Raw genomic sequence first — 25,764 nt, 5'->3', positions numbered from 1 at the left:
AACCCAGTGCGAGGACATGCACGCGCTGGTCAACTTTTATTCTTTCGTCTCCCGACTCGATTTCCACTTGCCTCCCTCGTCCGCAGCACCTGTTCTTCGTTTTCTAGATTTTTTTTTCCCTTCAATACCGATCAAACATATTCATCGTCCTCCCTTGAAACAGCCGGGGGGAAAATTTAAATTTTCAGCCCAAGTACGGGTGCCCAGACTCCGGAAGAGGAGTTTCCCGTGCATTGGGTCACATGGGCGATCGTGACCGGACACGCGACTGCGATTTCCGGTCGGATAGTTTTACGGCCCCGCGTGCAGTGGCCGAAGCGTATCTACGTGTACTTGAGTACACACGTGTACTTACCTACCTGCGTACAAAAGATACCAAGGTGTGGGTATACGGCATTTACTTCCTTCTCTCTTTATTCGTAAATTCTTTTTTTTTTTTTTCTTTATCGATCAGCATTAATTTTTCTTCGAATTGTTTTTCGTGTTTAATTTATTGAAGATAATTACTGGTTTCGGGGCTTGGGCTAAACTCCGGTAAAAATCGGATGAATTTAATTTAATCGATGGTTCTGGAAAAGTTGTTTTCATTAAATACTTCATGTACTTGTCTATCGAGTCAATAATACAAGGCTTTATAACTTTGGATCAAGTCTCAAGTGATTCATGCAAAATATATTTTTTTTAAATATTATGGGATACGGAAAATAATAGTAAATATTCACGAGATTGAAAAAGATGATTTTTTTTTTTTTATTGCATTGTTAGCTTACACATTACTTACAAGTGGCAAACTTAAACAATCAGCGTGTGATGAAAAATGAACGTTTGCAATGACCGAATTGTCAACGTGCCGAGTAGTGCCATCTACTAGTGTACGACCTCAACGAAAAATTTCGACTTATCAGTTGCAGGTCATAACTTACGTGTGCATGCGAATGTAAATTACAATAATTATGTACATTAAGGTGTCGTTTTCGATTTACAAAAAAACAAAAAAAAAATTTCATTACAAACCTCATAAAAATCCAAAATGAATTGCTAACATTATAAACTATAATTATACTAAGTGCAGCAATGACTTGTTAATCTTCCTTTCCTTTGATATCTAAGCTAATGTTACAAATCGAATAACAATGCAAAATTAACAAGGATTGGATTAGTTATTAAGTGTTATCGCGTGTAAGTAGAAAATTAGTACTCTTGACTTGTATTTACAGATTATCTGTTTGAATATTTTTGTCTTCTACAGCAACATCGCTCTTTGCATTGTATTTGTTGACAATATTTAGTATTTCTCGCAATCCATTGTTTTCTTCTTTCAACTGGCCCAAAGTTTCGATGTATTTTAAATCATTTTGTTCATGAATTTCGGAAGCAGTTCTCATAACTGTTGTCATTTCATCAATCTTTTCCGCTTGCTCGCTTAGTACCTGCCATGTAAAATTTAATTAGCATAACATTGTTTACAAGCATCAACTTCACGTTAATAATAATAATTATTATTAAACTTACATTTACGCATCTACATTCATTGTACTGTGAACAGCACTCTGTACTTGGTATGGCAGTTTCATTATTTTTAGTTTGCTTCAAAAAATAAGCAGTTTGTTGTCGATACTTTGACATGATTTGTTCCAAAGCTTTTTGGTAATCCTCTAGGGCAAGCCTCAGATCTTTGTTTTCAGCCTGCAACTCTCTGAAGTATCCATTGTTTCCTTTCTTGAATCCAGAAATGATCTCCTGACGTTGCTTCTGGTCTGCTTCTGTACTTATGGTTTCAAGGTCTTCTTGGTACTGCAAATAACATGACACAATTATTTTGAACCTCATACAAGATATCAGTAAACAGAGTATCTACTGAGTTATTAATGAAAATTTGTACAATGTGTGGTTACCCTTGAGTATTGATTATAAATCGATTCATGCAGCAGTTGATGAGCAAGATAAAAAATATATAGGTGCACAACCAAATGAAATGAGATACTTACCTTAAAAAAATCAAACATACATCTTTCTGGCAAACACAGGGAAATTATTTTCAGTGCACCAGGAAGAAACAGCATCTACATGTGCAGATATATGTACAAGTTTTTGCAAAAGCATCACATTCGCAAGTCATATAAATAGAAAGATGCCAATTCCATAAAAATGATTTAAACATTGCCGTGAACTATCAAAAAATTCTAATCAAACGAATGCCTCAAAAATAAACAGATAAAAAAACCAAACATCAAGCTTAGCTGTTCAAGCAGTTAATTACAGTTGTTCTATTGTATGCAACCTGATAAATAACAAACATTGGGAAAGGGACAGCAGGACTACCTGGGACAATTAATAGACAACAAAATTAGGTGATTGGTGCAGTGTTGATAAGCATTGAAACAAATAAATAATGTTTTGGTATCAAAATGTAAGGTATCAGTTATACTTAAACTTAAAAACAGAAAGTGGTTAAAAGAACTGACCTGCTTCATACCCTCTATGTGACCAACGACGTTTTGTATCTCGCAAATCAGGAGATCCGCTGTTTTCTCTTGCGTCGTCATATCGTTCACCAATTTGCCCGCGTCAAGAATGATTTGCTGGAAGGCAAGAGCCATCTGAAAATCAATAGAAAAGAACGACGACGTGTCATATATTATAGGTAGAACGACCAAAATAAATCCCCCCGAAGCCTTAAGCTATAAGTACATGTATCAGCTGGTACGTAGGTAGTCACTTGAAACACGTACTCTGTTGACTCCTCTTATTTAACGTGTGGGCAGTACCTAGGTAGGTAGGCATGCGGAGGAATAGGTGGACGTGATGTTATTGTTATTGTTTATGCACGTATAGGACTTACATGTATCGTTCCTGCCTACGTAGGTATGTATAATATTTAACTGGTAGCACTCTGTAGCTTATTGGGTTATTTGATACAGCCCCCGCAAAACTCTTTTTTTGCTGCACCGACAAGCTTCCTAATTAAATTATTGTATCAAAGGAAGCAGCAGAGCGTTGGTCGCCCACCTTTTATACCTTTATTTACTTGACTGCGATTTGACTCTAGTTTTATTATGAAAGGTTGCTCACCTTGACACACGTCCTTTGTATATTGTTGATGTCTGTTTAATATATGTAGGTACAGCACACACTATGACAGTTGATAATGAGAGTCGATGATCATCAATTAATCAATGTAGTACGATCTGTAAGAGATGAAAGTGCAATTCGATTGTGAGTAGAATAAATATAGATATTTCGGAGGATACAGCTGCTGTTGTACCTACTTAGTGTCGTAGCGTTTGTTTACTTATGTATCGCGGAATCGCGGTTGATGATTCATAAACAGCATAAAAGTGAATAGTAATGCACTGACATTCCGTGCTATCTACACCTATACTGTACTATATCTGTATAGAATGGTGTAAATATGAGGTCAATTGCATCGTGTGCTTCGAAGGTGATGGTCTTCGTTCTTTTTGCTTCGGGCGTGTTCGGGCTTCGTCGGCGGCCTTCGCTCATGTGTGTATTTCAATCAACGCCATCTAGCGTGTGATTTTTCTCGTCGCTCATAGACCCTACTGACGTTTTTTTTTTGGCCTGCGAAGAAAAGCACAACTCAGATTTCGCCGTTTAAAATAACATAGAGAAATCTGAGTTGTGCTTTTTTGTCCGCCAACAAACTGGCTATTTTCGACGGCCCGAATACCTTACGGACGTTTTTTTGCTTCTTCGGACGTGATCCGGTGATCGGGCTTCGTTGGTGATGTCAACTTTTGCTCTTGAAGATCACACCTGAAGCCAAAACACGTCCATAAGGTATCCGGGCCGTCGAAAATAGCCAGTTTGTTGGCGGACAAAAAAGCACAACTCAGATTTCTCCATGTCATTTTGAACGGCGAAATCTGAGTTGTGCTTTTCTTCGCAGGCCAAAAAAAGAACGTCAGTAGGGTCTATGAGCGACGAGAAAAATCACACGCTAGATGGCGTTGATTGAAATTCATACAAGGAGCGAAGACCACCGACGAAGCCCGAACACGCCCGAAGCAAAAAAAACGTCAGTCTAAGTACCGAGAAATATCTCTCGCACGCTAGATGATTGTACAATGCACTAAAAGCAGATTAAAACTACAAGGGTTTTTATTCCAAGTTTTGATTGTTATAGAAATGACATAATTTCTCAATTAACAATTATACTTTTGTATAAATGTAAAACTTAAAATGTCTAGCTTAATACAGTTGCCAATGTTAATTTTCTTTCGAGAAATCTTAAATTTAAAATGGTAAAGGTTGTTGTTATTGATAAACAACAGCTAGGTTGTTCTGTACTCCTGTAATCTTCAAACTTACTTAAAATCGTAAGATATTAAGTATCGATTTTGAATTTTTATTCTATCAGTAGTTTAATAATAATATGTCTTGGCTACATAAGTTTTTTTTTATTAAAAACGATTTCGTCATTTAATTAAGATCAGCTCGTTGCTAGAATTACTTTCACGCGTTTCATCAGCAGCAGTCTTTTTTTTAGGGTAAAAAATACAACTAGTACTTGTTTACAAGCGGATGAACGACACATTTTATTGCAACAACAAATAATGATTAGATAATCAAAAAACAGTTTAACTTACATGCAAGTACATCAATATATGTATAGAATAAACGAATGAAAAAACAAATTTTTTTTGTATAAAGTTTATTTTAAAAAATTAATCGACTTAGACTTACACAATTAGTAACAAAATATTTATATACATGTACAAATATACAACGTGAATATCTTGCTAACTTACTAATAATCATCTGTAATTACACATTTTAAATTTACTTTTCAAGGTCATCTCAATATAAATTTTTAAAACCATGGCAAAAAGTTTCATTCTTTCATGAGTTTACTAGAAGGTGAACCAATACCATTTCAAGTTCATCTAGGTATGATACTCTGGACAATCAAACAGCAGGGGCTTGACTTTAATAGGCTCTTTTTCTGCTTTGTGCAAGAGCTTAAAGCTTCCAGTTCCGACATGAGCTTGCAAGCCCATGATAATCGACTCCGACACACCGCAGATGACATCAGTCTGACCGTGATAGGCAGCATCAAACAAGTGATCTGCCGTTTTTTCGAAAGAAGCCAGGTTCAAAACTGACTCCTTCATCTTTGCCAGGCCTTGCCTAGTTATTCCCAAAACTTCACCTTTACTCGTCATCAAATCGGCTACCAACATCGAATGCCTTCGATCGATGCTCATGCCGTGACCTTCCATAACTTCCTTGATTTCCTTGATAATGGTAGTTCGAGCGGCCTCTATACCTAGAGTCTTGAATACTTCGATTATGTTGTTGGAAGTGGTTTTCTTCCACGTGACTCCGTAAGTTGCCATCACATCTCGTAGGCTGTCACCCTCAACAAATAACATGTACTTCCCAGTGTTCTCTTCAACGTTTATAACAGCTTTGGAAACCGAAGATATTCCTTTGATGATGACGTTAGGGATCAGCTCCTTGAGGTTGGATAAAGTTTGACTGATGTTTATCTTCAATTTACTGGGATGAATAATAATAACAGAATTTCCATGAGCACTAACGTTTTTAGGCTGTAACTTTAATTTCGATGCCGTACAAAGTGAATACATGATGGAATGTATGTCCACTTCTAACTTTAACAGCTTGATTCTGTTTACGTCGATTTCTAGCTTTAAAAAGCAATCGTCCCAGAAATAAACCTCTTCGATATACGAAGTTATTTCTCCCAAGGTAGTTTTTTCAATGCGCACCTTGACTCTCCTCGCAAATTCCAGATCAGCATCATTGTCCAAATAAACTTTCATGATGGGAGTCGAGATCTTGGCACTTGCGTTGATAATTTCCTTGACACGTGGTACACCCTGGGTAATGTTCATGGACGCGACACCAGCAAAATGAAAAGTCTTCAGCGTCATTTGAGTACCAGGCTCACCAATGCTCTGACCAGCCAAAGCTCCAACCGCGGTTCCCGGCTCGATTTTCGCTCTCATGTACTTTTCTTTGCAAGTATGAATAAACGCTGCCAGCTGGTTAACAGTCAAACGCTCCACGTATTTGTTGACTGTGATGCTCGCGTCCAAGTTCTTTCTAATTCTAGCTATCCTGATGGCGACGGATTTCAAGAATACCATTAACTCTTGTTTAAAATCTTCACTCAGGCACGAGTACTCCTCAGTAGCCAGTAAATCCGAGCTTGCCTTAATAATACTTGGACCATCCAGCGGATCCTCCACGTAGTCGGGGAACCTGCTCTTAACGTCATCCAACACGCGTTTGTAGTCAACTGGACAATCTTTGCCCTCCATGTAGACTGGATCCATGGCATCTCCCCCATACAAAATCTGAATGATATCGCCCATCGAGTTTCTAACTGTCATATCGTATTGTAGACAGAGATCTTCCAAATTCTTCATCAGCCTCCTTTGCATGTATCCCGTCTCGGCCGTCTTGACGGCAGTGTCGACGAGACCTTCTCGTCCGCCCATCGTATGGAAGAAAAATTCCGTTGGAGTAAGGCCGGAATAAAACGAATTTTCGACAAAGCCTTTGGCTGCTGGAATTTTGCAAGATTTTTCAAAATGAGGCAGGGCCCGACTTTCAAAGCCGTCGGACACACGTTTACCGCTGATGGCCTGTTGGCCCACGCACGCAATCATTTGTGATATGTTGATGGAGCTCCCCTTGGAGCCGGAGAGAGTCATTATCAGTGGACTGTTGGTTGGATGAAGTTCCTTGAGGCACACCTTACCAACGTGATCTCGAATGACCGAGAGCTCTTTCAGAATAACAGCCTCAAGCGTGTCTTCTTCGTTAAAACCCGGCTGACACTGTAATTTTCCGCTCTCCATCATTTTGATGTATTCGTTGCACTTACCATATCCGTTGTCGAGCAGTTCCTGTTTGGCTTTCAGCAAACCGGGTCCCGGAGTCACGTCGCCAATGCCGATGGAAAAGCCGCGGTTCATGAGGTAATAGCTAGTAATTCTTGCCAATCGCCACATGACCAGGGCAGCGATATCTTCACCCCAGTCGCGGAGGAGTATGTAAAATATGTTGGCTTTTGCTCCCGAGCCTAGAGTCGATTTGTCCATTGAACCTGCCAGCAGTTCGGAATTTCTTATGTATACATATGAGTCGTTGACGCAAAACTCTTCGTTACTGGTATAAGATTTTCCTTTTGTTTTCAAATTAGCCTTTATGGGGCATTTGTCATTCGGTTTCATGATTAAACTGAAAATTTGCTTTCCTGTCCACAAGACGGCTGGTTTGATTATGGCAGGCTTAGGCATTGTTATATTCATCGATGCGTCATTATCCGCCAGTAAGCAGCTGATTAATTGACATGCCTGGGCTTTGTTGAGAAAGGTATCCTTATGAGTTAACAGGTAGCCTCCAGTGATGAAATCTTGAGTCGCAGCAATCAACAGTTCGCCGTTTCTTGGAGTTACCAAATTAGATTTATTCCCCATGAGTATCAAAGCTTCAGCCCTAGCTTCTTCAGTTTGTGGCAAGTGCAGATTCATCTCGTCTCCGTCAAAGTCAGCATTGTAGGGTGTACAGACACATTCGTTGAACCTGAATGTACGATTTTCCAAGACCTTGGCTTTGTGACACATGATGCTCAACTTGTGAAGGGACGGCTGTCTGTTGAACAATACCACATCGTCGTCACACAAGTGTCTCTCAACTGTATCACCATATTGCAAGTCTTGGGCAACTTTTTGCCTGTTGCCATACCTGAGAAACTTTTTGAATTTCGTTTTGTGACATTCCACAAAATTGGCTCCAGGATGAACGTCAGGGCCATTTTGCACAAGACGGCGCAATCTTTCTATATTGTGTTTGTTTACTTTTTCTGGGTAAGTCAAAATCTTAGCCACATGCACCGGTACACCTACTTGATCAATACGAAGATTTGGATCTGGTGAAATGACAGTTCTGCTTGAAAAGTCCACTCTCTTTCCCGACAAGTTACCCCTGAATCTACCCTGCTTACCCTTGAGTCTCTGTACAATACCCTTAGAAGATTTTTTTGGATGTAAGTTCAAAGGTACTCCAGACATAGACATTTCGCTGTTAATGTATAGGGCACAATGCAACTGCAAAAATTCCCAATACTCATTATACATTTGAATTTTCATGCCACTTCCACGATTTTTCTCAATTTGAAAGTTGATCAATAAAATCTCTGCCAGTTTTGTTGTCAAAGTATCTTCATTTGTACCTGCTTTCAAATCTGATTGAACACTTGGACGAATGCACATTGGTGGAACGGGTAATCTGGTTAATATTAAATCCTTGGGTAAACTATGCTCAGGATTCATCAGTAAAAGTGGGACATCCTTTTCTGGTATACGCTCCAAGATACCCAAGACCTCCAGCGGGGTTAAAATATGAAATATCTGCCCTTGCAAAATAGTTTCCAGTTCCTTGTCTTTCAGAATTTCATCGTATTCAGCTATTTTGGCTTGAATCACGGGATCCGAAGACTTCTTTGACTTATATTTGATATGAATTATTTTCAAAAGCCCAATCTTTTTGACAATCCCATTTTGTTCGCCACAGTAAGGGCAGATGGAATTCTTCTTGGCCTTTTCGTGTATTTGCTTTTTTAGCGCCTTTTTGGCAAGATAACTGAGATTCGGCCTCAAAGCTTTGTTTAGGAAATTTCTCTTGTCCAGTGGACCGAGCATTACTTGAGAGCACTTTTTGCAAACGGTCTGCAAGATGGTGAGCACGCTTCTAAAGTAACCCACATGATACACAGGTAGCTCCAGGTCAACGTAGCCAAAGTGTCCGACGCATTCCTGGAGAGTTTTATTGCAAGTGCCGCAGTTAGCGACCTTATTACAGATTCCGAGACGTGGATCCAGCAGGCCATAGGCGAGCGGCGCGTGTCCATTGTTTTGGTCGTACAACGCTCTGTTTATCACCTGCAGGTGAGCCTGCTGTTTCATCTGTTGCCTGCTATCCACGCCAAACGTCACCTGCGATATTTTCTTCGTGACATCTGTCTCCCTATACTGTTCCTTCACCATTTTTGACTCTTTTTTAACTACAAACTTTTTGAATTAGCCAAAACACTTATCGCACTCTCACGTGGTCACTGTCGTAGGTCGTACGAAAGCCAGGTCACGACACCTGCATAAAAACGCATAAGCACGCAGTCACGCACAACAAGTATGCATGAGTGCACAAAAACACGTTGTACACTCGATCGTTTTAACCAGCAGTTAAGTTTAAGTTACGTAGCAGATTACGTAGGTCGTGGTAACGCCGCATGTCGGTGACAGTGTTGGGCTCGGTGGGTTCTGTAATCTGTATTATGTCAACACCCCCAAAATATCGGGTGGCATGGGACTGAAAACAGCAAAAAATAACGAAGTTTGTTAGTTTGTTAACATGCAGAACCCACCGACAACAGTTTTGAGTTTTAGTAGGTACAGGTTGACGCTACTGAAGGTTGCGGTTGGCATCAAACTTTTGACCATCGCGGCCAACGCTGACAACGACATATATACCTAAGTACGTAACTTAACTGCTGGCAGCATTTGCAGAATACAGCCTCTGATTTTATCATTATGGTAAAGAGAGCCCGCTGTAAGATATACACGAAGTTATGTGTAGTAATCCTAAGTAGTAAGTAGTGCCATATGGTCGATTTTATTAAACCATATGAAGTAGATCTGTACTTTTGGAGGTCAATTTTCGGGTAAAAGATAAATTGTAAACTTGCCGCAGATAGCACAGACCAGATCAAATTTTTATTTTCTCTCTATGAGATTATTTGCGGCTGGTTTATAATTAATAAAGTGACTTTACTGTAGATAGCAATAATTATTTGGATCAGCGCCATCTAGCGGTCTTTGTTTTTTGGCCAAAAGTGGCTCCTAAAATTCTTAATCAGAGCAATCAGGATTAGAGCCATTTAGTCAATTATAAACCAGCCGCAACTCATGATAAAGCTATAAAATGAAAAAATAACGATACATGTGTTTTTGGCGGCGAAGTAAAAATTTATTTTCTACCAAAAAACCGACCTTCTATGTGTTTATACTTTTAAAGATAAATTTTTGAGTAAAAGATAGATTGTTAACTTGCCGCCAAAAACACATGTATCGTTATTTTTTTATGTTATAGCTACAAGATGAGTTGCGGCTGGTTTATAATTGACTTAATGGCTCTACGCGCTAAAGCTCGGTTTCAGAAGTTTAGGGCCACTTTTTAGTTCAAAAATCCGCAACGCTAGATGGCGCTGATCCAAATTGTTAATACTGCAGAATTTACAGTAGAGCCATGTAATCGATTATAAACCAGCCGCAACTATTCTTATAGAGATAAAATAAAAAGTTGATATTGTCCGTGCTATCTGCGGCAAGTTTACAATTTATCTTTTACCCGAAAATCGACCTCCAAAAGTATAGAATCTACTTATATGGTTTAATAAAATCGACCATATGATCTGGTCGGTGTCATCAGTACTCGGTACTCTTCAGTTTTGCGTGCATCTCTAGGATCAGTTTTAACTCTAATATTACAGGTAAACAAAAATTTTATTAATGAAAATCTTCACATAGAAACAGTGCCTATGTATAAGGTTTACCTACCAATTATAGAGTTAAGCGCGTGGGTGGAAGGTTATTAAATTCATGGCTACAGGCTGTGATTGCTGTAATATTTAAATCCAAAACTTATTTTCAATGATCCCAATTTCGTTTCCTTTTTCTCTTAATTTCGTGTAATATTTCACGTGGGCACCATACAGATGATTACTAGTGTATGAACTTTCTTATACATACAAAGTTTAAATAAACCGACGTGGTACTGAAAATTTTATAATGTATACATATACAGTTATTTTTTGATGACAATTATCAATATTGTCATCCCCATGTACCTTGCCCTTATACCTATTTTCTTATACACCTTTATAAATCTTGCATGCGAATTAAGTTAAAGAAACAGTGACTGCATGTGCACGTTCAAGTACTTTTTTAATTGATGCAACTGTCCAATGTTGATAAGTGTACTTATGTGTCAGTCTATGCCGTTATACATATCAGTGTGAAACTGACGGAAACAGCCGAGCTTTGACGAACTCTGAGATGTCGTGTACCTACCGGTGTGATTCGGCTAAAACGCTAACCCTCGTTATCTATTGTGAGTATATATATAATTTTTTTTTCAATATTTATATATATAATTATGATCCTGTATAGGTATATGTATATACTCGTATGCATGCGCTCACTGCTCATTAAGCATTGTTACTTTCATTTGAGTATACTCTTTTTTTTACTATTACGTGGCCTATATGCTATGATAATAAAACATTATCAAACATGAAATGTATTCGTGTGATTGTACCCGATTTGCACGCGCATGTATGAATGATGAAATGGATGATTTTAACTCGCTTCTGCCGCATGTGGGTGTTAATTTTTACACCGTCGGATGATGATATTGAGTCGAGAGAGCTTGAGCTTTTTTTATGCCAGGGGGAGGAGCAAACGTATAACGGTATATATATATATATGTTTTATGTCGCTAAGTCGCTATTACCCACTCAGAGTCAGTGTGTGACACACGTGTATAGATATATTTGGAGCGAAAAATATAGAGGCACACGTAAAGCTCTTCTCTCTTTCGTAGAAAAAAGGCATGCGCGCATACCTACTTAAATCGATGATTATTACGTTTGTATGCTTATTGAGTTACGTTTTTTTTCTCGAAAATACTACGGTTTTTCTCTAACTAAAGACATACGTATTTTCCTAGCTCCTATGGTTAGAATTTATTTAACAATTTGTGCTTTTTTTACAAACAATGTAATAGTTGTACGAACATTTTTATAGTATTTGGAAATCACTCAAAGACTCTCAATGCATTCAAATATCACGTGGAAAAAAAAAAAAAACTTGAACAAGTAAAAAAAACGTATCTAATTTTATCTGTTACCTCGTTAATTTTATTAGAAATTTTTTCTTGGTCACATTTAAAACAATTGATGAGGTCAGCGGAAAAAACATTAAATGTATATTTAAGACCGACAAATTTTTCGAATAACGAAAGAAGAAGAAAAAGGAAAAAAGAAGTATAACCATATATACTGGTACGATGATGTGTTATTTCGAAATGAATGTTAACTGTAAAAACTCAATTTAATGTATCAATATCTTTGAAATGCACATCGTGAAAGATAGAAAAATCCGCCTGATTCCAGTACAGTAGTAATACTCGAAATGCATTTCCATCATCAATTCATTCACCATGTGTTAGACGAGCTCGATGACCTACCAAATGTTTTAGTACTATACTAAAAATAAAAATCATAGCCCTCACATGTATCCACAATCTCTGACTTTGATCTCATCGAGTCTTCATACCTTAAAAAAGGCACTTTCTCACATCCCTTATTTATAACGACCATATACAATATACATAGTTTCACACGCCTTTTATCAATCGCATTCTCCGAGAATTTCGTTTTTATACACGCCCCACCACATATACGTATATTTATAATAAAATGTATACGCAACGTACACCTTACAATTCATATTTAGTATCTGACCACTAAACTATAAGCACAAGTAGCGTAATGTAAAGTTATTCATGATATACAAAATCCACCCACACAGGCGCAAAAACCGCCGGCAGCCGGGCGGTAGCACACTTGATTCTATATATACATGTTATCTGTGTATGAGTCGACCGCCGCAGTCGCTGTCGACGTACGTGTCGTAGATAGGTATACGGTATATATGTAGGTATAGGCAGGAGAGCACGAGTACATTAGTTCAGTTGAGACCTAAGTAGCCGCTGCAGCAGTCGCAGAACCGAGCTTTACGATACGCATCGCTCGAAAGTGGGTGTGACCGTCAATCAATCGGCTGTGAATCGTCCTAGCGGTAAGTTGGCCTTTTTTCTTCGTTATCCAGCTTATAAAGGGTACAAGTATACCGCATTGCGGTGTCCCTTCTCCGTACACACGTAGGTATATTATCTCCTTTTTGTGCATCTGCATTGTACCGCAATCCATTTTCCAATCCCGATCGGGGATGGGACGATCGTTTGCCGATCGGTATATGTAAGCAAGCACGGTTTTCCGAGTCCACTTGTGCAGTACTTGTAAGGTACGATTTCGTAAATAATTCGGGAAAATAAATCAGAGCAGCTAACGCCTGCATGCCTGACTAGTGCTCCGTTTTTTTTTTTTTTTTTTTTTTTTCCCTCTTCTCTTCTTCTTTGGGTATACTGCTTCGGTTCGCTTGTACGTCTTTCGCTATGCGATACCTATATAAATGTAAGTCCGTCCATAGGAACACATACACATCCGCACACGCGTATTTAGAAATGTGTACGTAACATCTTCAGGGACAAGCTTGTACGTATATGCGACGAAAGGATGTATAAGTACCAGAGAGTTTGCGAGAGCGTATGCCGGGAATTTCTGATGCGCCTTTTTTTTTTTTTTTATTACAATATAATATTTTTTACGCCGCATCGATTTTCCAACTCCAACGATCTATAACGTGAAAAAAAAAATCGATGTACTGACTTGCAAATGATTAATTGTGATTTCAGAAGAAAACAAGTAAACAGTATATATAGAGCAGAGCCAAAATGTCACAGCAGCAGTACTATCCTTTCAAGGTGAGTTGTTTGTTCTCTAGTTCCCCTCTCTTTTATTTTTGTATAACTTGTATACACGCTTTCATGGGGAATATCCCGCGCGCTCTGACACACTTATCGACCCGTGTACTTTCCTCCGTACTTATAATGCAAACAACATCTTCTGGCGGCAGATTTTCTGACGTATAGTATACACCTTGCACTTGCCTTTTAAAGCCTTTAAAATAAAAAAAAAAGAAAATGATTAATTAATAAAATGTATGAGGGGGGGAAAAAGAACGAAAGAAAGTTAAAAATAAACGAATAAACGAACCTCATAGTGCACGCCCACGGTGTACCCGGCGGATCCGTTCGACGCGAACGCGGACGCGGCGACGCTGAGGAAGGCCATGAAGGGCTTCGGCACCGACGAGAAGGCCATCATCGACGTGCTGACGAAGCGCGGGGTCGTCCAGCGGCTCGAGATCTCCGAGGCGTACAAGACCCTCTACGGTCGGGACCTCATGAGCGACCTCAAGAGCGAGCTCTCCGGCAAACTCGAGGACGTCATCCTGGCCCTCATGACGCCCCTGCCCCATTACTACGCCAAGGAGTTGCACGACGCCATCTCCGGCCTGGGCACGGACGAGGAGGCCCTCGTCGAGATACTCTGCACCCTCAGCAACTACGGCATCAAGACCATCGCTGCTTTTTACGACAACCGTGAGCATCGACATAATCACTTATTTCTTGTTTGTTGTCCATTTAATTTTTCTTTCGTTTTTCTTTCGAAACGCGATAGATAACGGCTCGCTGATAACACATGCGTTTTTTTTTCCAAAGCGGCGAAATAAGCGCTCCCTCGGTTTTTTTAACGCCTTTTGAAATTTCGACATTCATATACATTTACTTCGTTATCGGAGAAAACGATCCACGTGTGTAAATCCATTTTTGTGACAATGCGCCGAATGTCGGAAACGCCTTTTGTTTTTCACTTTTTAACTCTTTCGAGAAAAGTATTTCGAAGCTTTTCATCGTCACAAACAGCCCGAAGAAAACGATAAAAACCACGAGCGGTGCACGACCCACCGGATAATTACCGATTTGTATATTTATCCGTAGGTGCATTTGTCATACTAATTGTCGCGCGCTTGAAGTAAGTACACAATAATCGTGGCTATATAGGTAAAGTGAGTCACGTGTCATTACAACTGACGGTTCATACAGTTACGATAAAAAAAAAAAAAAAAAAAAAAAAGGCTCAAACGAGAGGTGAGGAGAGATAAGGTGAACGTAGCATCCATGTAAGCGTGATGTCATCGCTCTTGATGACCTAAGCGCACGCGGTATCCTTTATTATAGCCGCAACGTATGCGCGTCCTTCATTTTTCGAGTTGCGAAATAAAAATAACGTTTCGATTATGACGTCACGCCTGTTATTGTTGTTGTTCTCACTTCATGATCTTGAGGAAACTTTTTTTTTTTTGTTTCTCACCGAAACATCTTCTTTTTTTTTCCCGCGCAGTGTATGGCAAGAGCCTCGAGAGTGACCTGAAGGGAGACACGTCCGGGCACTTCAAGCGGCTACTCGTTTCGCTGGTCCAGGCCAACAGGGACGAGAACCAGGGCATCGACCATGCCCAAGCCATTGCCGATGCCCAAGCCCTCTTTTCGGCCGGCAGTACGTATACATTTGTTCACCATCATGTAAGATATGCGTATTTTTGGGCGATTTTGTAATTTATTCGTCATTTCTGCAGGCGAGAGACAGTGGGGAACGGACGAATCCCAATTCAATGCCATTCTCATCACTCGGAGCTACCAGCAGCTCAGGCAAACCTTCATAGAGTACGAAAAGATTTCCGGCCACGACATCGAGGTGGCCATCAAGAAGGAGTTTTCCGGAGACGTCGAGAAGGGCCTTCTTGGAATTGGTACATTTATCATTCGATGTTCCCTTGCATCGTTTTGCGCGTGTTCTAACATTCGCTCGTTAATTTTCCTTTTCAGTTAAATGCGTCAAGTCGAAGATAGGCTTCTTTGCCGAGCGCCTGTACGACAGTATGAAAGGCATCGGCACCAAGGATCGCACCCTCATCCGGATCATCGTTTCCCGCAGCGAGATCGATCTTGGAGACATCAAGAAAGCGTTCGAGGAGCGCTACGGAAAGTCGCTCGAGAGCTGGATCGCTGTGAGTATTACTTATTGTTGTTTTACTTCTTTTGCTCGCCGTGCAATTGACATAGCTTTGGTAAATGCTTCAAATCTCCTTAGTACGTGTTACTCACTTCTTTGTGTGTCTTTGATACCAACACTCACCATTAATTAATGATAATCTGAAGTATGGTAGAATTGCTTACGTGCACTCTCGCAAACGCGAATATGATGCTTACTATGCCTTATCTGCTGAGAAAAACGTCGTATTAAATAATTGGTATTGGGTAAAAAAATAAAATAAAATTAAAAAAGTAAAAACAAATTAACGTTAATTTCACAAGTTGTCAAGTATACATAAATAACTCTCTGTCCATTGAACGTAATCTTAATCCTAAGATTCATTTTTTCTTGGCGTTCTGCCGTCAATTAACAACAATCATCAGTGCAATGCACCTATACTAGCGTGGTTATCTTTTTTTGTTCCAGGGAGATACGTCTGGCGACTATAAGAAATGTCTTCTCTCCCTCGTGTCGACTTAAATCATCCCTCCCTCGATAACATTATAACGTCCATTAGATATACACTTATAAGTCTTTAAGAATTTCCGTTGCATTTGATTTATCAAAACTGCGCCAATTAAGTCGGTGTCCAATGTACGATTATTTTTTTCAAGAATTACGCTTATAGTCGTCCACACAACGTCAAGTATTGGACTTGACGTTTCATCAATGTGTTCAGTGTCATCGTTAATTAAAAAAAAAAAAAAAAAAGACACCAAGTTCAAACTAATTTCATACTTGTTTTTAAACGTGATTATTTGACGCAGTTTGTTTTTATGATTACACCTAATTTTTTATACTTGTAATGAGTAATATAAATTTATTTTCTTATTTTTTTTAAATATAAAACTGTAGCTCGACTATTTTTTTAATATTATACACATATAAAGAGCGAATCTTTGTACTCAATAAAAAATTGTATACAAAGAAGTTATGTAGAAAGATATGTAAATGAAAAATGTTTTAATCAAATGTTACACATGATAGCAGTAGGAGATAAGGCACAATTAAATTGCTTGAGCAATGCACCAAGTAACTTGTTGTTAAATTTTAAAACGTACATTTATGCTAGTAATTTTTTATTCTTGCGATGGAATAAATTTGAAAATCTGTAACATCAAGATGAAATTTTATATTTTTTCTATTTTTAAACAGTTTGTCGTAATAATGAAAAGTAAACTTGTTAAAACCATTTTATCTATACGTGTAAATTTTTACAGTCAATTAAACGATTCAAAGCATTTTATATGGAAAGAGAGTTGTTTATAATAATTTCCGTGAAGTTTCCTCACCCTTTGTTTTTTACAGCTAACATACATATCACAGCAAAGTCTGAAACAAATAATTTTTTTCAGGACGACGTTGGCGGTGATTACCAGTACACTTTGATCTCCTTGGCATCGTGATGATTGTTTACAATTATACAATCATGTTCCTACCTATCACAATGGCGTATTTTAAAAGATCTGCTTACAAAGATGAAATTTTTCCACTTTAAAAGTTACTTACACTTACATAAATCTATTTTTACGAAACGCTTCTTATACCATCTTGGGTTATCTAAAAGAAAAATCGATGAATTTATTTTGTGTTAAAGATTTGATACATAATATATGTTTTGTTTTCTTTTGTAAATTTTTCAAATATATACATATTCATACGTACAATATATATATACATGTTGAACAATGTCAAAAATTGTCTCACCTTAAACGTAATCGATATCTCCGGCATCATCGGACTTTTCACCAAACGAATCGCAAACTTGTCGTCCGTCAGTTTCGTAGATTCCATCTTCACGTGGACATAATCAGCCACATGCTGGCCGCCAGCCGGTGCAAAGTAAGGCGTGCCGTCTTTGTCAACTTGTGTGACAATTTCATTTGTAATGACCACCTAGGAGTAAAATTCGCACTGTCAACCGTTAATGAAGAAAATAATTGGAAATGTGCAATGTATACATATATATGACTTACAGCCAAGTCATGCTTGAGTGCCAATTTGTGCAATGCGCTGAGAATTTTTGAAAAGTAGTAAGGTCGTTTCAGTGGATCATCAATGCAGCATAATATGGGCATCGACAAACTATCGACAACAATGAGACGAGTCTATATTGTCAACACAGTCAATCATCATCATCATTATTATTATTATGAAATTTCTTTGCAACAACAGATGCGTGTGTTTGCTATAATATATACCTTCTTATCATTTTGTACTTCTTCCGCCAAGACTTTTCCTACACAATCGATGATTTGTAAAAAATCTTCCATGGAATGCGGTGCTAAGACATGGATATTGTTTAGAGCTTCGTTTTCGTTCAGTTTTAAATCCTTGAACAATTTATTGTAGCCTCGAATAATGTCTGAAAATACATGTTCACGTATCAGCGATTATCAAGTGTATGTATACTTTAATCGAGTGACTTTATGAAATTTTAAAGGCCTTAAATGATTAGACAAATGAAATTTTGGTAAAACTCAACATTTTATTTAAACACGACTATGCAAGTGACGTCGTAGGTGGTGTTGTATTAAACTAAAGTATATTTATACACAGTTTAAATATACTACGGCTCATACATTAGATGCGATGAATAAAAAAAGTTATTCCTTAAAATGAATCATCAAAAACTCAAAGTTTTTCAAAATACATGTAATTTGCTTCAACCCTGATTCGTCAGCATGGAATACCGATTATTGGCATCGTAGTACGAGACATTGTCGTTTTCTGCATCGTACGCATCCTCGTCGTCCGGGGACTGCAAATTGCCGCTATTCTTATTTCTGTTTTTCCTTCGTTTGCCCACATTTATTCTGTTGTCGATGGCCTTGGCAAACATACTTCTGACAATCGCCAACATCGAAACGAAAAGTTGCAAGAGACTCGGCGAGGTTTGCAAAACATTGCTTATGTACGCATCGATGTCGTGGCGTTGCTTAAAACAATTGTACAAATTGTACAGAAGGGTGCTGTTCAAGAGTTCAGCAATATTGGGATGAGGATACGGATAGCCGAGCAATGCGTTCAAGTGACAACTGTGCCTCAGGCAATTTTGAAACAGAGAGAAGGCATGGACTGTGGATATGTGAAATTTCTTCGGGTTCATCAAGAGCGATTGGTCCATGCTGAAATTTGATAAGAAAAATGGCAAGGCTAGCAAACAGTCGTCTGGGTTTACCATACTGTAAGCTTGGTACACTGACATGTTCGTCGCTGGTTGATAGTGCAAGTTTTGTCTATTTTGACGCAACGCGTTCAACTGCTGCCCGAACTTTTTGTCAAAATACGATTGGGATCTGTGAAAGCCGATTTTTTTGTCGATGACGTGGAACAGCATTGTAAATAATAAAGCATACAAATGGCAATTGGTCCCGAATTGTGGCGGAGCTTCATTTACCCAGTATTTGATTGTAGCTATGTAAAGCCTCCACTCGGGTGGGAACTCGTTCATCACCTGATCCGTAACTCCTAAAGTATTATCTAGTATTTCCTTTCTTATCACGAGTGGCATTTCGCGTAAACGTGATAAAGCAGGAAATTTACAGTTGAATATGCTATCGTCGCATTGTAATTTATCCCTGACAATACTAGTCAGTTTGCCTCTTGTCACGTACTCTAGAGTATTACAATTAGTTGTTCCTGAGCTTAATAATTTAAAAATCACCCGAATGAGTTTCAAACTAACATTGATGCAAGTGGGGTGACTATAGTCTTCGATTTGTACTGGACAAACATATATCTGTCTTGTCAACATATCTATGAAATATGATGGATAGTTGGCAGCATTGAACTCTTGTATGAACCAGAGGGGTACGATTTTGCACAGATTGCTTTCATTTTCTGGCATAACAATGTCCAGCTTGTCGTCGTTACCTCCACTGTCCTCGTCACAACTTAAATCGGTTTCATCGTCATTATCAGCTTTCGGCTCATATATGACTTTCAAGTTGTTGACATCTTGCTGAAATTTGTACGACTTGTTGGGAAACTTTTGCAAAAGATTATTGACAAACTCTGGTGAAAATCCCAGAGGCAGTAACATCCTTGGAGAAGCAACCAAATACCCATTTATCACCATTTCCATGACTTCAAGAATTTTTTCCCTCTTGCTGGGATTTAATTTACTTAATACTTTGGCAACGGCGTTGTCTAAAGTTTGATTCTCGAGCCACCTGAAAGTTGCCTCTATCATGCGCTGCTGCCCATTGAACTTTCTCTTAGAAGTCTTGGGGAGCTTCAGTGTACTAAAAAAGTCTTTAAAATTACTTCTGCTGATGTAATCGTTGCCCAATAAAGTTGCAGCCAGAGGCATAAGTGTTCTATCCATGTGGGGAAAACGTTGCAAAAAAAAGTCAATTTTGTACACCTTGCAGTTCTTCATGAATCCATTACCGTTTGGATTTCTGACAATACCGTTATCCAAAGTATTGTAAGGTATGTACATAACATCAAACACATAAAAATCGGAATCAAAACTAAGAACAGGACAGTTTAAGAGCCTAGCTACAGAGGCAAGGTCATCATCTGCTTCAAACAAGGACTGGGCACATTTGATGTTTTTCTGACTAAGAATATTTTTGAATGTCTCCTTCAACAGCAAAGGGAACAAAACAGACCTCGTTTGTCTCGATGGCATCAAGTTGCGGGCAGCGTGTATCTTATCCCTCGTTCTCTTGTAAATAGTATTCATTTTCTTGTCCTCTGAGCCACCATCAATAATGACCAACGGTGTGATATTGCATCTGAGTAATTCATCAAAGAAGTTGGAAATACAGTAGGCATACTTGTCATAGTCACCTCCAAAACAAGAATTGCTTTTTGTATCGTAAGTATACAGTTGAGATGCTAAACTGTTGCCATCAATCACTAAATAACTGTCATGCAAACTGTATCTCTGAAGATGTACATCCGAGTGCTGGTTCATATATGTCATTAAACCAGGTATACCCATCTTTTTTTACTTTCTTACTGATAACAACAGATGTAATAGTTCATTAATATTTGCACAATTAACGTTTTGAAATCAGATTAAATAAATAAAATCGTTTCATTTCATCCAACAAACCAATAACCTGCATGTATTTCATTTGATTACTGAAAAAACAAACATTACATTGGTTATTTAATCGAAAGAAGAATTTTTGAACACAATAATCGTCAAAAAAATCACTTACTTTACTAGTATTTTACAGCATGTTTGTAAAATCTGTAATGTTTATGTTGTATTTACATTTCTGTTTTACTCCTCTCGTTTGTATTCCATATATATATATGTGTAAAATACATTCACACACTGTATACTGAGTTTTCATTGTTACCAACATTCTAAATAACTTAACTCCGATATTTTGCGCTAAATTTTAATTTCACTTACATATAATGTATAATATAGTAATGGAGAGTTAACAGTTTAAAATAGTATAAAATAATCTTGTAATCCAGATTAAAAAATACCGGCGTATGAATACATACTTGTATTTTGAACAATATACAAATTTATAAATGATACAAATAATTATTTATTTATTTATCTATCCAACTCGTGATGTTCATAAATAATTACTATAAAATATTTTTTACATTTTAACCTTTGGTACAAGACATTGTTCGTTTTAATTGCTTTGAAAAGTAATTTGTAGTGTGCGCGTTGCATAATTGGCGTAAAAAATTCGAATGTTGTTTTTCATTGTCGTATCCTGCTATGATTTAAACTTTGAAACGTGCCCTACCCGAAAAATGTTTGACATAATATATATAATATATATTTTTGACCCGCAAAACAGATTGGGGTATAGAGCAGTGGTTTTATTAATGATGATGACTATTATAAAATGCGATAATTAGAAAAAAACAAATTTTAATGACGTAAATAAGCAATGAATTTCCAAATATGTCATACTTTTTCATTGAAGTTATAATTTTGGTGTCCTTTGCAACAAAAACACTTAATTTTTTTGAGATGCATTCCGTAAATATCAAATAAAAAAAAGTACACTTTGTAATCAGTGTAAGTAGATAATAAATAAAGAATGGGAAAGGGAATTTAATCAACGTTATCATTGATATTCAGACACGTACATGCTGCTCAACGTGTATAGGGATTGCCTTGTAAGTATACTGCGTCATACTTTACAGCTTAATGAATTCACCAACAAGTCTATACACTTATTGCTGTCTAAAAATAACACCCCTTTGATGAAAATGGGACAAGCGGCACCTTATTCATTCTCTCACCCTCTGCATTAAATCGATTCACAAATCCTTTGTGTCAATGAAGTATTTTTTTTTTTTTTTTTATATACAGAGAAGTGTAAATCATATATAGTACAGTAATATAATCATCCTGTCAATTTGGCGACGGGACCCATTCATTTTTCATATTTAATGCAAATGAATTATTTACCATCTTATTCTCATCAAAGCACTAAAATTTTTTTTGCAATTGTCACACAGCAAAAAAAAAACACGTTTTTTATTGACAGAAACGTGTCATCCAAAGCGCAAACGCGACTCCCTCTTTTTTATTATCATCCCCTCCCTTTTGAGTTCACTTTTAATTTTATACACACGGTGACTATATATGTATGGAAATTCGTCAGTGAGGGAGCATAGGTCGGTAGAACAATTTTTTGCGCGTCGCCTTGCTTAGAATAGCACAATTTTAATAAAACTCTAAATTAAACTTTAAAAAATATTACTATTGAAAAAAAAGCACGTAAAGATGGTGGTTTTACTTCGTAAGCAGTTAACTACTCGGAGGAGGCATGAGTCTGTGTGAAATGACAGTTCAACAACATCATAACCCTTGCTTAGAAAACTTTGGCTAATTGGGTAAATAAAGTTGTGAGTTATGAATAAAAATTTGCTCTTTCAACCATGATTAATTTTTCTTGTGTTCAGAATCATAACAATCAGGTCAAAAAATGTCGGAAGATCTGCACAATTTTTTCTTCTACGCCAACACTTGTCACGTTTGCAAGTCTTGTGGGTACGAGACGGCCCTGAAGAGATGCAGCAATTGCAAGATGATATCTTATTGCGGCAAGGAACATCAAAAACACCATTGGCTGCAGCATAAAAACTTGTGCAGAGTTTTGTCAGAGATGCTCGATGAGACGGACAAATCAAATCTTTTGGAGGGTTTTGGGGGTGTGAGCCAACATGAGTGGGTAAAGGCAAAGATGAATCTAATGCTTCTTGTTAGTTTGAAACTTGACAGAAAGTTGGAACCGTACGAAGAAGAAATATTTAAATTTCCCAGAGCCTGTGCCATCTGTCACGAAGCAAACTCCAAATTGCTCACAGATTGTCCATCTTGTCTTTGTGCTAGTTTCTGCAAGGTACACGAAAAATACTCGGATCACGAAAAACTCTGCAAGATCTTAAGTCTCTGTTACAATTTGGACATAGCATCAACGATTTTTACCAGGCATCCTCCCAGGAATACTGTCCCTTACCACACTGAAATGGCTTACTTACCAGCATCCATACAAGGCTTCATTGACCTCTTTGTCAATGAAGGCGATTCACCCCTCAATACAAGAGAATTACAAAGCGCACAAATATCAGAATACCTGACTAGACCACTAACACTGCTCTACGCCTTAGAAAAATTAGAATATAAAACAGAAACGGCAATGACTATTCATGTTATTGGAGCAAATATGATTGAACTTGATGGTATTGAAATATGGGAGACTTTGTTACACTGGCTGCCATCATTGATCACATTGAATATGGTTTTAATTGGTCCAGAGCTGAATAGCAATAGAAATAAAATGAAGTGTAACGTTTGTGAGTGTTGCATTGAAAAGGACATGAAACTTTACCTCGAAACTCACGGAGTTTATTACAAAGATTACGTTTTGAGTGATAGTTTTGTTCCACCTGACATTGTAGTGGGATATAATTTAGGGATCCATGAATGTGAAAATCTCGACTCGTCCAATGATACATGGTCACATTCTATAAGAATTGTGCTTGAACAAAAATGTCCGTTTCTTGTAACGTCATATACGTCAGAAGAAATGAAAAAAGAGCATAACAGGCTGTGTCATATTTTAGACAAAAAAGTTAATTACGTATTGTGCGAAAAAAATCCATATGGTAGCTTAAGGCCACACAGAGACTATGAAACAGAGGGAGTTTATTATCAAAATCAATATCTACTTATTTACAGAGATCTAGACTGATGAGTTAAATAATTTTTTAATGTTAGATTTCAAGTGTAATACTCATTATTTCCTCTCTGGTGTAAAAGACGTTAAATATTCACGTTGTAACCCACATAAATTTTTTAACATTAACGTGTCCTCGCATATATTACACGTATTTCACGAATCTATTTGTAATGGAAAAGTCAATATTACTCAAAGGTGTTTGTTATTTGATTAATATTTTCAAATCATATTTAATTAGTTGAAAAATATTAAAATACAATCAATCTATTTGACAAAGTAATACATCGAAAAAAGGACTAAATATACTTGATGTATAATTAATAGTTCTTGATAGTTGTTAAAATTTAAAAAAAAAGTTGCTAAATGTTACGGATGAAAAATACAATCATAGTTTTTATATCAATTTTACAAAGATGTTAAATTATTAATGTTATACTCCTTAAACGTTGTAATCGGTATCGTGAAATTATAAATGTCGTGTTTGACATTGATCATGCATTAATACATCCAATATTAACAATTTGTATAAATTAATAAAGAAAGGATAGGAATGATCGTGGGGTTTGATTCGAAAAGCAATGTAAACGTAACGTTTTCATTACATTACATCAGTTCCATTACAGGGTGGTATTCCGTATACTCCACCGCGCCACGCTATATAGGATGAGGGTACGTTACTATTTACAAATATATTATATTCATTGTAACGTGACGTTATAAATTGTGGCGTGGTGTAGTGTAGAAGTTATGGAGTATACCACCCCAGGGGTAAATGACACCTGCCAAAATGGTACAAAACCAGAACGAATATATGATGCCAAGTACAAATAAATTTAGCTACAATTTTATAACATGTACACTGTTCTTACCTCTAAGCCTTACACCAAAAACTCCACTTCTGGTGTCAATATATATGGCTCTCCCATTTAAACCACCATGACATTTGTTCAACTGCACTGATATAGAAAGCTGCAAGCTAGAAAGTATAATTGTTAAAACAAAATAATTAAGATTTTTCTGTATTAAAAACTTATTGAACAATAAATGTTTATGCATTGGTTGTTGTAATTGATGCACTGCCAAGGTATTCAAATTTACCAAATTTGTGTTTTTCCTGAAAACGGAGCCCCGCTTAATTCCGTTATCACACCACATTGAAAGCCATTTCCCAAAACAGCCTCCAATTCAGAACAGCAAACTAGTATACTTTGTCTTTGAGTATCACGCTATTATAAATCAGAATTTGTGAAATAAAATGTCAACATTGGCCCGACAATTTTTTTTACGTACTTGCCAAACATCTAATGCCAGAGTTCCTGGAACATTTAATTGTTTTTCTAACATGGATCTGTTCAAATCGAATTTCTTTAGACAATCTGCAAAAAAATTCTTCATAAATATAATCACAAGTATATGAAATTAAAACTTCATAGAAAAGTGAATGACACGTGCGTTTGTACAGTACATACCTTCATTTTTTAATAAATCTTCGACATAATAGAATCCCTTCTTTTGCAAGTCAGTAATCGTCGTGCTCGGCAAATCTAGAGTAATTATCGGTCGGAGCATATTGTTCATCATAGCCGAAACGCACAGAAAACGCGTAAGAACTGTTTTTGAAAACTTGGATTTTTCTGAACATCTGCAATCATGGAAGTATCGACTATCGAAATTTTATTTATACTTTTTACCAACGCAAATGTCAACTGTGGCTCACTTCACAATTTACTTCAGTGGTTGGCAACG

General features: G+C 37.4%; 6 protein-coding genes across 14 annotated transcripts; 2 read left to right on the top strand and 4 right to left on the bottom strand.

The window, feature by feature from the left end:
• Positions 1–726: 726 nt before the first annotated feature.
• Positions 727–3,408, bottom strand: LOC106643874 (Fibroblast growth factor receptor 1 oncogene partner 2). 4 transcript variants are annotated; one of them, XM_089596624.1, is made up of 7 exons: positions 3,270–3,408; positions 3,073–3,188; positions 2,843–2,960; positions 2,466–2,600; positions 1,513–1,794; positions 1,216–1,430; positions 727–1,110 (listed from the first exon to the last, which is right to left on the bottom strand). In XM_089596624.1, exons 4-7 carry the CDS (start codon positions 2,598–2,600, stop codon positions 1,083–1,085), a joined length of 660 nt encoding a protein of 219 aa, XP_089452750.1. In that variant the 5' UTR covers positions 2,843–2,960; positions 3,073–3,188; positions 3,270–3,408; the 3' UTR covers positions 727–1,082. The 4 variants fall into 4 exon arrangements, with proteins under 4 accessions (XP_089452750.1, XP_089452749.1, XP_089452748.1 ...); XM_089596623.1 differs by lacking the exon at positions 2,843–2,960 and having other exon boundaries at positions 3,266–3,408; XM_089596622.1 differs by lacking the exon at positions 2,843–2,960.
• A 1,299-nt stretch (positions 3,409–4,707) lies between these two features.
• Positions 4,708–9,338, bottom strand: LOC106643357 (RNA polymerase III subunit A). Its single transcript, XM_014358460.2, has one exon. It carries the CDS (start codon positions 9,039–9,041, stop codon positions 4,908–4,910), a length of 4,134 nt encoding a protein of 1,377 aa, XP_014213946.2. The 5' UTR covers positions 9,042–9,338; the 3' UTR covers positions 4,708–4,907.
• Positions 9,339–10,450: 1,112 nt separating this feature from the next.
• LOC106644327 (annexin B9) lies at positions 10,451–17,506 on the top strand. Of its 5 annotated transcripts, XM_014359780.2 has the most exons (8): positions 10,451–10,543; positions 11,045–11,163; positions 13,591–13,659; positions 13,959–14,340; positions 15,143–15,298; positions 15,378–15,551; positions 15,628–15,809; positions 16,262–17,089. In XM_014359780.2, exons 3-8 carry the CDS (start codon positions 13,630–13,632, stop codon positions 16,313–16,315), a joined length of 978 nt encoding a protein of 325 aa, XP_014215266.2. In that variant the 5' UTR covers positions 10,451–10,543; positions 11,045–11,163; positions 13,591–13,629; the 3' UTR covers positions 16,316–17,089. The 5 variants fall into 5 exon arrangements, with proteins under 5 accessions (XP_014215266.2, XP_014215262.2, XP_023246220.2 ...); XM_014359776.2 differs by lacking the exons at positions 10,451–10,543; positions 11,045–11,163 and adding an exon at positions 12,744–12,914; XM_023390452.2 differs by lacking the exons at positions 10,451–10,543; positions 11,045–11,163; positions 16,262–17,089 and adding exons at positions 12,774–12,914; positions 17,191–17,506 and having other exon boundaries at positions 15,143–15,295.
• LOC106644387 (DNA repair protein RAD51 homolog 3-like) lies at positions 17,292–25,696 on the bottom strand. Of its 2 annotated transcripts, none has more exons than XM_089596991.1 (8): positions 25,488–25,696; positions 25,309–25,394; positions 25,117–25,244; positions 24,888–24,994; positions 18,037–18,200; positions 17,812–17,943; positions 17,543–17,731; positions 17,292–17,395 (listed from the first exon to the last, which is right to left on the bottom strand). In XM_089596991.1, the coding sequence occupies exons 1-8, from the start codon at positions 25,597–25,599 to the stop codon at positions 17,363–17,365; spliced, it is 951 nt and encodes a 316-aa protein (XP_089453117.1). In that variant the 5' UTR covers positions 25,600–25,696; the 3' UTR covers positions 17,292–17,362. The 2 variants fall into 2 exon arrangements, with proteins under 2 accessions (XP_089453117.1, XP_089453118.1); XM_089596992.1 differs by having other exon boundaries at positions 25,309–25,407; positions 25,488–25,517.
• On the bottom strand, positions 18,452–21,100 carry ast (single-strand DNA endonuclease protein asteroid). The gene is made up of 2 exons (XM_014359759.2): positions 21,013–21,100; positions 18,452–20,932 (listed from the first exon to the last, which is right to left on the bottom strand). Exon 2 carries the CDS (start codon positions 20,787–20,789, stop codon positions 18,501–18,503), a length of 2,289 nt encoding a protein of 762 aa, XP_014215245.2. The 5' UTR covers positions 20,790–20,932; positions 21,013–21,100; the 3' UTR covers positions 18,452–18,500.
• Positions 22,407–25,052, top strand: LOC106644318 (uncharacterized). Its single transcript, XM_014359770.3, has 2 exons — positions 22,407–22,669; positions 22,739–25,052. The coding sequence occupies exon 2, from the start codon at positions 22,762–22,764 to the stop codon at positions 24,028–24,030; it is 1,269 nt and encodes a 422-aa protein (XP_014215256.2). The 5' UTR covers positions 22,407–22,669; positions 22,739–22,761; the 3' UTR covers positions 24,031–25,052.
• Positions 25,697–25,764: the final 68 nt, after the last annotated feature.

The sequence above is a fragment of the Copidosoma floridanum genome, unplaced genomic scaffold (genome assembly GCF_036245765.1).
Source record: "Copidosoma floridanum isolate Cflo_tuat_1 unplaced genomic scaffold, Cflo_Japanese_pri ptg000030l, whole genome shotgun sequence".
Classification (NCBI taxonomy): Eukaryota; Metazoa; Arthropoda; class Insecta; order Hymenoptera; family Encyrtidae; genus Copidosoma; species Copidosoma floridanum.
This window is presented reverse-complemented; position numbering and strand designations above follow the sequence as displayed.

Bases quoted from the DNA above. Each gene is read 5' to 3' on its own strand.
- LOC106643357 (XM_014358460.2), bottom strand. From the start codon at position 9,041: ATGGTGAAGGAACAGTATAGGGAGACAGATGTCACGAAGAAAATATCG.
- ast (XM_014359759.2), bottom strand. From the start codon at position 20,789: ATGGGTATACCTGGTTTAATGACATATATGAACCAGCACTCGGATGTA.
- LOC106644387 (XM_089596991.1), bottom strand. From the start codon at position 25,599: ATGATGAACAATATGCTCCGACCGATAATTACTCTAGATTTGCCGAGC. The intron at 24,995-25,116 runs GTAAATTTGAAT...TATACTTTCTAG, and splicing joins TCAGGAAAAACACAAATTTG to CTTGCAGCTTTCTATATCAG. The intron at 18,201-24,887 runs GTAAGAACAGTG...ATGTATTTTCAG, and splicing joins TTTTGGTGTAAGGCTTAGAG to ACATTATTCGAGGCTACAAT.
- LOC106644318 (XM_014359770.3), top strand. From the start codon at position 22,762: ATGTCGGAAGATCTGCACAATTTTTTCTTCTACGCCAACACTTGTCAC.
- LOC106644327 (XM_014359780.2), top strand. From the start codon at position 13,630: ATGTCACAGCAGCAGTACTATCCTTTCAAG. The intron at 15,552-15,627 runs GTACATTTATCA...TTTCCTTTTCAG, and splicing joins GAAGGGCCTTCTTGGAATTG to TTAAATGCGTCAAGTCGAAG. The intron at 15,810-16,261 runs GTGAGTATTACT...TTTTTGTTCCAG, and splicing joins CGCTCGAGAGCTGGATCGCT to GGAGATACGTCTGGCGACTA.
- LOC106643874 (XM_089596623.1), bottom strand. From the start codon at position 2,600: ATGGCTCTTGCCTTCCAGCAAATCATTCTTGACGCGGGCAAATTGGTG. The intron at 1,795-2,465 runs GTCAGTTCTTTT...TGTTATTTGCAG, and splicing joins ACATAGAGGGTATGAAGCAG to TACCAAGAAGACCTTGAAAC. The intron at 1,111-1,215 runs GTAAATACAAGT...TTGTAACATTAG, and splicing joins AATATTCAAACAGATAATCT to CTTAGATATCAAAGGAAAGG.